This window comes from Poecilia formosa, unplaced genomic scaffold, assembly GCF_000485575.1.
Source record: "Poecilia formosa unplaced genomic scaffold, Poecilia_formosa-5.1.2 Scaffold317, whole genome shotgun sequence".
Lineage (NCBI taxonomy): Eukaryota > Metazoa > Chordata > Actinopteri > Cyprinodontiformes > Poeciliidae > Poecilia > Poecilia formosa.
In genome coordinates this window covers 692,859-703,379 of record NW_006800256.1, presented here as the reverse complement: position 1 = coordinate 703,379, position 10,521 = coordinate 692,859, and the positions used below count along the sequence as shown (strand labels likewise).

The 10,521-nt window shown below is 37.0% G+C and overlaps 1 protein-coding gene across 1 annotated transcript in view; it reads left to right on the top strand.

Annotated features, from left to right (window-relative positions):
- LOC103152552 (nuclear GTPase SLIP-GC-like) overlaps window positions 1-3,917 on the top strand; it is a 13,719-nt gene extending 9,802 nt beyond the window's left edge. Inside the window, exons 19-26 of the mRNA XM_007573049.2 lie at window positions 831-1,010; window positions 1,120-1,274; window positions 2,310-2,427; window positions 2,622-2,730; window positions 2,818-2,951; window positions 3,314-3,395; window positions 3,471-3,548; window positions 3,634-3,917. Of these exons, the coding sequence (XP_007573111.1) occupies window positions 831-1,010; window positions 1,120-1,274; window positions 2,310-2,427; window positions 2,622-2,730; window positions 2,818-2,951; window positions 3,314-3,395; window positions 3,471-3,529 (837 nt within the window). The 3' untranslated portion in view covers window positions 3,530-3,548; window positions 3,634-3,917. The remainder of the gene's footprint in view (window positions 1-830; window positions 1,011-1,119; window positions 1,275-2,309; window positions 2,428-2,621; window positions 2,731-2,817; window positions 2,952-3,313; window positions 3,396-3,470; window positions 3,549-3,633) is intronic.
- Window positions 3,918-10,521: the final 6,604 nt, after the last annotated feature.

Sequence of the window (10,521 nt, the reverse complement as noted above, 5' to 3'; positions counted from 1 at the left end):
AAAATTCAAAGTTTCCATAATAAGACTAAAATGAGACCAAGCAGTTCAATGAGTGTGACTGAATAAGGATGAGATGGTGAACAGGATGAGTTGGATATTCTATAAATATATATACATTTCCCCCCTACCTTGTTTTATGCTCCTAAAAACTCAGACATCTGGGGGGGAAAAAATCCTGACTTACAGGATCATAATTCATGCATGAAAGGGTTAAATTAAAAATGTATGAGACTAAGCAGATTAAAATAAGTTCAATTTATGCAGACGTGGCATCACAAGGGTATGAAATGGTCTGATACTCCACTCCTTAAATGCACCTCTGAGCAGGGCAACCAAAAGATGTCAACACCAAGGTGGTGTTGACAAGGTACAGCACCACTAAGGCGATAGGTTAGAAAACCAATGAGTATTTCAAAACGGTTATCTTACAGCATTTGCACTGCATTTTTGTAGGAAATGCAATTTTTTTCTAATTTGCTTAGCTATGTGTATACTGTGCACAACATTAGAAGGATATCATAGCTATTGAATCCAGCTTTAAAATTAATTGCTGGTATAAAAATAAAAGCAGCATGATTATATTACAACTTATTGTGGAAAATTAATCTGATCACGATCTGACCAACAACCATAGGATAATAGAATTTTACTCATTTATTTGGGCCTGGCATTATTTATTCCATCTTAAAATTTTCTTTTTGAACTAAACCAACTTTTAAAACACATTCTCAGATGTCCATGTCATGGATAATTTTTCGGCAGTACTAAGTTGAAATAGGTTTGGATATGTCTGAAAATAAACTAAGCAACTACTGGCATTGTTTTTCTAGGATGACAGAATCAAGGAAGTGTGTAAAGCCCTTGAGGAAAATCTAACCTCCCTTCAAACTGAGTCAATTAATAATGAAATGAAAAAGATTTACAAAGCTTTTAACGCACTCCTTCAAAAGGGAGTTGAGGAATCCAAAAACTCATGTGAAGACAACTTGATGTCCACCTTGTATCCAGAGGTATTTATGCTGATAGTAATTAGAAAGGACATGTATGTGAATGTATTGTATTTTGATTGATTTTGTTATTGGATTTGATTAATATTTCTTTTTCATGTCATTCCCCCAGGAAAGGGATGGTCGGGGATTTCATAAGCAACTGAAAAAAGCTGTAGAAAATGAAGGAGTCTGGGTACCTAAAGAGGGAAGAGAAATAAACATAAACATGAAATTGGCTTCCCCACTGATTGACAGCATTGACAAGGAATTCAGAAAAACCTTTCCGTAAGACCTTTGTCTTTACGTTATCTAACTATAACACTGGTTACAAATAAAATTCACTGAAGTTCCTGTTCCCAGTTGCAAAAAATATATGCAACGCCTAGAATACACCTACTGTTTGTGAAGTGCAGGTATTGGGATGAAGGGTTCAAAACTCATTGCATTAGTAGTTTCAGTTTTTGCAGTAGTGTCACTGTCTCATGTCTAGTGATCAGGCTCATAGTCTTTTCATTCAAATGTAAATAAATACTGTTAATTTCAGAATGTTTTAATTAGTGAGATTTTTATTTTGCAAAACTACTTTTCATTGACTTTTATTTAACTGTTTTTAGTTCAGTGTTACGTTTTCATATTCAAATGAGGGGACAGGGTTTTCTCAGATACAGCAACTTGACTGGCAGTGAACTTCAGCACACTTTTACTGATAATCTCTGAGGTTATTAATGTGGTGCGCTATAAAGGCTTGAACTGCCGTATCGGTACAATGAAAGAGGCAGAATATCCATGGAGTATGGGAACTCATCTCCATTTAATCAAAAGCTCTTCTAAAAAATCAACTCTCTTCAAACTGAGTTTTGAAAAATATAAAACTATGTATAGATTCTTGCTGCATGTACAGTAATGTGCTGTTGTAACTCATCTCTGCAAATAGACCTTCAGCATAATGTAGCATGACATGAGGCAACTATCATAAATTTCTGGTATTTAGGTAAATTACATACTTATTGTGAATAGGTGGGCTATGTGACGCAACTCTATTTTGCAACATAAAGAAATTTCTGACAGATCAAAAAAAAAAATCCTTTCAGCAACCGATACCATCTGTAGATTACATTACCAATGATGCCATGTATAGATTTTGTAGAAAGGTGATGATGCATAATTATGTCTTGTACACCTTTGAATTGGAGGTAAGGTACACAGTAGTGCGACTGAGGGATTATATTTCTAAAATATAGTGCCCCAAATCATTCATGATTGCATGAATGATTTTCAGTTTGATATATTTGAAAAAAATCCATATTTGATATGTTTCAGAAATGATGGAAAATGTGGCCCATTCAACGGAGCAATCAATAAGTTTTCAATTGTCACTAAAGAACTGAAAGAGAAGTACAAAAATGTGGAACTGGAGCTGGTATTTCTCAAGTCAGAGGTAATAAATGAGAAACATAACTTGTTAGAAAATAATTAAAAGGTTTTATGCCTTTTATTAAAAGGCTTTTAAAAAATTTTAATAAAAATGATTTAGAAATGGAAGTTAAGAGGATCATAAAATGCTTTAACATAACAGCAAATCTGTATTTAAAACATATATTTTTAAATTACTGTTTTAAATTTCTATTTTAGGAAGAACGTCTGAAGATGAGTCTGAACAAAAGTATTCGTAAGCGCAAAAAAACAGTTTACAACAGTCTAACAAAAACCATTAAGGAAAAAATGGAAGACTGCTATAGAGGTAAAAAAAAAAAATTATTACAATGATTTACATTTATGCTTTGGTATTATTTATGAGCACCTAAAACATCATTATTCTGTTTTCCAGAAGCAGCAGCATTTACAGGACGTGGCACACTGCAGAACATGCGGGAAACTATAGAGAAGCACGTACATAGATCAAAGAACACCATGTTTGAAGACGCTAAAAAGGTTATGATGAACCACCTGGACAACTTGATGGTTTGTTACTTTTAATACGCAAACAGTGAAAAATAAATTACATTACCGTACTCTCCACTCTGTTATCCTCATACTGATCCATACAAAGCTGTGAAAAAGTACATGGCTTCTTTCTCTTGTTTCTGTTTCCTGTCTTTCTAAAGTGTCTTGATGAATTTTCTTATGCATGTGCAATCTGTAGATCAGTGGAGAGATTCTTGATAGAAAACATATGGCTAAAATGTGACCCCTTATTAAAAATACTCCTCCACTATGGTGTGAATAAAAACAAGTATCAGGCATTTTGACAATAATCACATCCCATTAATCTTGAAATTAACTTTTGACTGAACCAAGTGATAAAAGGTTTAACTCTAAATCAGGTGGACGTCCTGAAAACGCTGGAGGACACCATGAGGGAATCGATTGAGCTCTCACTCGAGACTGATGATCTTTCACTTCCAGGTAAAAAAATCAGTTCTTAAGAATGTATTTTAAAAAATATTTCACAGAAAGCCCTAATTAAAACTGTTTTCTTAGATGTTTCAGCACAGCTGGAGAGGGTCCAAAAACTACATGCTGAGCTGAACAGCTGCTAAAACAGGGAACATATTTGAGGTAAAGAACATAATCTATAAATTGCACTTTTACTGAATGATGCAACTAAAACTTTGAGCTCTAATTGTGGCTTTTAATTCAACAGATGTTCTCATTGGAGGGATTTATCATCATAACGGATGCTAATTTAAGCTTTCATTGCAACTTCTTTCATTTTTTTTTTCTCTTGGCGGTCTATATGCAACAATTTTCATTTTGTTTATTAGAGCCTGAATATTTAAAACTTAGTGAAATTAAAATTGCAAATAAAAGCATCTTTACTTAGAACTGTAAGAAGAATTGCAGGAAAAATATATAGGGGACATTTCCATTTTTAAATGTACATTCTTTACCTTTAATTATATGTGATAAAATGTTTATTGATTTTTAGCTTGTTAATTACACTTTTTTTAAATTAATTTTAGAAATGCTTTGCATTACATTCATTCATCCATCCATCCATTTTCTTTACACCCTTGTCCCTCAGTGGGGTCAGGAGGGGTGCTGGTGCCCATCTCCAGCTAACGTTCCGGTCGAGAGGCGGGGTCACCCTGGACAGGTCACCAGTCTGTCGCAGGGCAACACAGACACACAACCATGTACACACACGTTCACACCTAGGGGCAATTTGGAGAGGCCAATTAACCTGACAGTCATGTTTTTGGACTGTGGGAGGAAACCGGAGTACCCGCTTTGCATTACATTTTAAATATTTGGTACAATCAAAGGAAAGTTTCAGAAAATAATTTTGTTCATGTTTGTTGAAGATTGCACAAAAATGTAAAGGAATATAACAAAGTTACTCTTATTTCTTGCTTCTGAAGATGACTAAACCTCCAATTATTCTCCTTTTTTAGCTGTGTAATTGTAAGGCTAATGCATGTGTGATTTTATGTCCTGTATTCATTCAATTCATAACTATCTTTACCGTTATACTTTCTACCATGGACATCCAAATTAAATAAGAAATAAAGTTATATATGACACATCACATTTTTCTCTTTTTAATTTAATTATTGGAATAATAATGTATCACTTTCAGTGCACATAAGTGTTTGAGAGATCAGGGTGGATCTTTTTAACATCTTGAGCTGGCAGGTACACTCTGACAATCCTGCTTCCATAAAGGTTGAGTGGAAGGAAAAACTATTAGGAAAACATGGAATAGGAATAATTGCCTTCTTAAAGGGATGACGAGCAAAATCCATTTAAGAGATTGTTGGAGCTTCATGAAGAGTGGACTGAGGCTGCAGTCAGCTCATTAAGCAGCATTAAGGGGAGACTAATCTACGCATACACTAGAAATGTCATATTTCTTTAGTCTAGTCCTTCAGAACAATCTTTTCTGGCTTAAGGGGGAAAAAAAAAAAAAAAAACAATTGTACTGTTACTCACATGGTCCAACGTCAGATGAAAGTAGTTTACATTTTATTTTGAAATATTCAGGTAGATGTTCAGGACTACTGAGGGTTAAGGCCAACATCTTCCTACAGCAGTGGCTGACGGCGTGTTTGCTGGCGGGCTACCTGAGGATATATCAGTCTGTGTAATTCACAGAATGTCTCCAAAAGTACCAAAATCAGATTTGAAATCAGGTAATTAGTATGCGTCACTCAGTTATGGAGTTCCTGCAGCAGCCAAAACATGCTTTTGACTGTACTTCAACATCAACAAGATCATTTTAAAGATTTTGTTCAAATCTAACCAACACTTTAACCAAGGAGATACAAGAAATCAAGTCTCTAATTTATGCAAAAAGAAGTGGATGACATGAAAGCAGATAACAAAAACACTTTGATCATGGTGACAGCATGGAGTCAAACATACTAAAAATCGGTAGCAGCATGTTAACCATCACAGACAAAATGGAATAGGGACCGTCTAGACACAACAACTTGGTGGTTGATGGAGTTGTAGAGACACTAGGAGAAAACATTTTTGTTGAGAAACTCGAACTGCATCAAGAAGTAGAGGTTGAATGAGCTCATAGAACCGGAAAATCTAGCGGCAGCAGATCGAGACCCATCTTTGTCAAGCTAGAGGTTCAAGGACAATAAGATAATTGCACTGCAGCAAGTTTCTCAAAGCATGAATTATCTATATTAATGAGGACTTCACAAACACTGTTAGGAGAAATGGAAAGGACCTAATGCCTGAACTGAGAGCTGCAAAAGGAAGATGAGACATTGCTGACCTGAAACATGACAAATTGGTTGTCAAACATATCACTACACTGAAGCAACCGTGAAGTTGCTACTCATCATGGGGTAAGTCATGTATCATATCATCAATGAGACTCAATACAACTATTACACTCATCCTTTCCTTGTTATTTTTGTTATTAAAACACTTTTTTTTATGTGGAAGCAGCAAGATTTTCAGGACCAGGTTTACTGCAAAATATGAGGAACATTATACAGAGACATGTCTATGAATCAAAGAGCACCATGTTTGAAAAGGCTAAATATGTCATGTTGGGCCTGCACAATTTCATTGTGCTATATTGATACATTGAAAAATTAAATGTTTTTTTTTTTTTCTTTCATGTCAAAATTCTCAACTCTATTCTTGTATCAGCAGGTAGAATGAATTGTTGCTCTGCTCAGTGGGCAGATAAGACATCAGTTTACGCTGTCAGTCCCTTTATGAAGCACATTTTCAGTGACAAACGTTCCGATTTCTTACAAAATGGTTCCATATTATGTCCACAAAAGCAACTCATGAGATTTTCCCACTGCAGTGGATGTTTGTAGGAATTAAGTCAACAGCACCTTATTGAATTATCACTGCTTAATTCAGTGATGCTTTATGTCCACATATATCATGTTCATAGTAACGCAAAAACAAACTGTAATGACAAACATGTTTGTCCATGCAGAATGGTGCGATAAGCTGATTACACAAGTGGAATGAACACCCTTAAACTAATATTTGAGAGCATACTGCACACAAGACTGAATCCTAATATTAGATCAGCAGACTCAATGTATTCGTCTCATGGTGTCCACACTAATGCAGGCAGAGACAATCCTTACAACAGTAAATTTCTTTCTAGTGTAGCTTTGCTCAAACTCAGTATTACTGAGAGAAGATCCAACTTATAAGACATGATGTTGCTTTGGTCTGTGAATTTCAAAGTTTAACAGAAATATGAATCCCAGGCAGTAACCATGTTAGGATTTGTATCGTCTTTCCATACAAGCTGCTATAAAACATAAGAAAAACTCCCTAGGCAGACTTTTGTCACTTGTTTTCCTTTAAACTTCCATGGTTTTGTTTTCTGAAAAGAAATGTAGATAATATAGTCCTTTTGTTGTTTACTTCTATTTAATTTTTTGGGTAAAAAAAATTAAATGGAAAAATTAAATGTGTGAAAAACATTAAGCTCCACCTCCCCGGTGCTACTATAGCTATATGAAGAAATGCAATGCTTCCAGTCAAAAACAACCAATGAGCCAGAGGCAGCAGGACATTTTAGCGATGTCAATGATGCTCGCGTATGAACTGCTTAATGTGCTAATAAGAGAAATAACTTACCGTTCCAGAAAAACTGTTAACATGTCATCAGAGAGAAAAAAGTGTAGGGTATGAGCAGAGCATACACAAGAATGATTAACAGCGCCAAGATCCTCCTCCCGACTCTGATTGGTTGTTTCTGACACAGCAGTGTATTTGTGCGAATGTGTAAGTGTTACTTACAGCGGTCTTAAGGAGTAACAAAAGAACCTTTCTGGACCCGAAGTGGACTAAAACACCTTTAGGACAAGCATGTAAGTAGTGCACACTAACTGTAAACAGTATTACATCTTGAGAATGAAGGGCAATACAGATCAGCAAAAAAAATGTAATAGTTTGAATTTAACTTGTTTACTCAATTAAGTACATTTTATCAATTTGTTGGAATTTAATAAAGTCAGTTTAATTAATGCATATTTAAGTGTTAAATGTCATAACTTATGTCAGTAAAATGAACATTTAATGAATGCTGAATTCCTTGTAATGCTAAAAGTCCTTATCCTTGTCATGATCTGCGTTTCTGTGTGTTTATTTTTGAGATTTTCTGTGTTCATTCCTGTTTTCCTGTGAGTCTCTGTCCTGTCCTCCCCGTTGATTGCTTCCCAGGTGTGTCTCATTCCTTGATTACCCTCCCTGTGTATTTAAGTCCACCTGTTGTCTTTGTCTTTTGTCGGATCCTCGTCGTGCATTACCGGTCGTGTTTGTCGTCAGCCTGTTTTCCTGTGGACTATCATTAAAATAATACAGTTTCATCTTACCTGGGTCTCTGCGTCCTCTCCTCACCACTACTGTGGCACCCGAGTGGTGTACAAAATAAATAACTGCATGGATTGTGGACAGTTTCAAAACGGACCCATAGAAGTTACAATAATTTATTTTAAAAAACGATAATCAAAAGAAAAGGAGGTGCAGGCAGTCCTTGACAATAAGTCAATAAGCAAGTCTATAATTGTCTTAGCTGGGCAAGAGGAAGGGCGCGGTCCTCCACCACGCTCAGCCCTTGTTGGTTCGATCCGGCTAATCCTCCAGTTCCTGGCGGACTTCGTCAACGATCCAGCCGCCCGCTCCTCAACGGCGACCAGTTTCCCCGTCTAGTCCACCGGTCTGCATACACCGTCCTCCAGCTCCAACAACGCGCTCACCCCAGGTCCGTCTACTCCTTTTCTAGCCACGTATTGCCTTCTTCTGTCCTTCCCAGTCTCCATGCTCGTTAAGTAGATGCATAGCACCTGCGCCGGTGCAGTGGGGCCTCTCCGGGTATCCGGGCACGTGACCTCCAAAATAACCAATCAGAAACAGTAACTCAAAAGTTTAACTCAACTAAACCTAAGAAAGTACATAACAAGCAATCAAAAACAATATAGAATATAGATAAAACTCCAAAAACAAAAGGGAAAACCGAGGCCACATTACCACACTACCACCACCTCTTGACAATCCTATTTTTTGAGTCATTACATACAAATGTTTTGAATTAGTTATCAAAATCTGTCAGTATTATACATTTCTTCATAATTCCTTCCTGAAAAATCTTACACAAGAGTTGCTACTCCCCCACCTTGTTTTTCTTCTCTGTGATTTCTTATCGCTGTGTACACTTGGATTATAAAATCTAAATCGAAGCTTAAAAGCGTAAATTCAAGCTGGGAAGACTCCAATCGACTCGCCGGCCTCTTCCATTACTACGCCCACGCTTCAATCAACAAGCACCGGCGCGCAGCCACTCCAGCCAATCACCTCGCAAGAGTTCCTTCAAAAGCACCAACAAAGACGGGCTCTTCAGCTTTTCAGCCACGCTTTGACCCACCTTCTCCCCATCTCCACCTTCATCCAGACGAGCACCTTCCTGTTCCCTCCTTCCAAATGCTTTTCTCCACCACCAGTGTCCGGGCCTGGGGCAGAAGACTACCCTGAGCTCCGGCCCGAGCCGATCATCAAATCACTTGATGATGCTCAGCAAGAATGTCTTCAGCCAGGCCCGAGCGCCAAAAAAGAACGCAGTCTAATAAATCTAACTGATGTTTTTTCTCTGTGTGAGTTTCTCCAGATTGAATTGAGGCTAAAACCAAATATAACATGGGGTTTGTCTGTCAAATGTGAAATGTATTGTCTTTTTATTTCTGACCATTACTATTGTGACTTCTTGTTTTCCATTGGAATTTAATTAACGTATAGAAAAAAGAACACCACTTTATGATTGATGTTGAGAAGATTGATTTGTCACAAACTGAAGAGAAATTAAAAAAACTTATTTGTTGAGAAACTCATGCTCAAGAAATTACGGAGCCCCTAAGGGGACATGGAGAAAAAAAAAAAAGGAAAGAAATCCCGACTTATTATCGCGAGATCCCGAGAAACTAAGTCGAGATCTCGAGATCCCGACTTATTATCGCGAGATCCCGACTTATTATCGCGAGATCCCGACTTATTATCTCGAGATCCCGACTTATTATCTCGAAATCCCGACTTATTATCGCGAGATCCCGACTTATTATCTCAAGATCCCGACTTATTATCGCGAGATCCCGACTTATTATCTCGAGATCCCGAGAAACTAAGTCGGGATCTCGAGATCTCGAGATAATAAGTCGGGATCTCGCGATCTTGACTTAGTTTCTCGGGATCTCGAGATAATAAGTCGGGATCTCGCGATAAGTCGGGATTTCTTTCCTTTTTTTTTTTTTTCTCCATGTCCCCTTAGGGGCTCCGTAAGAAATAGAGGTGGAATGAGCTCATAGAACCTGAAAATCTAGTAGTGGCAGATGATGTTCATGTAGTAGTATCATTGTCAAGATACTGAGGTCCAAGGATAATAAGATCATATTATTATCCTTATCAAAGGGTCAAGTATCTATATTATTGAGGACTTCACATACACTGTTAAGAGAAGTGGAAAAGACCAAAAGCCTGAACTGAGAGCTGCAAAAGGAAGAGGAGACATTGCTTGACAAATTGGTTATCAAGCAACACACCAGTATACTGAAAAACCATGAAATTTCTACTAATTATGAGGTAGATCACACATTGAGGGCCTCCAGATTAAGAGATGCTGATCACCTTATTCACTTAATTTGCCCAAGGCAGGCAAACCGCATTTTTTAGTCAGAGGTAAAAGAATGTTCCATATGAGTAGTCCGACTAGATCCAACCAGGAACAGAAGACACAGATGACTTAAGTATACAAAGAAACCTAATCAATAACTCAAAACAGCTGTAGCGCCCTGGTGGTGGGAAACAGGAAAAACGAAGGTCAGCAGAACTCATGACATTCTCCTTTGTTTTTAAAGGGAGACGGGGAAGCAGTGAGAGAGAAAATGCTGTTTTATATATATATACAGTATATATATATATAAGTGAATAAGGCGATCAAGATCTCTTAAGGAAATCCATATCTATTGATCAATCGATAGATCTATAGATCAATCGATAGATCTATAGATCAATCGATAGATCTATAGATCGATTGATAGATCAATAT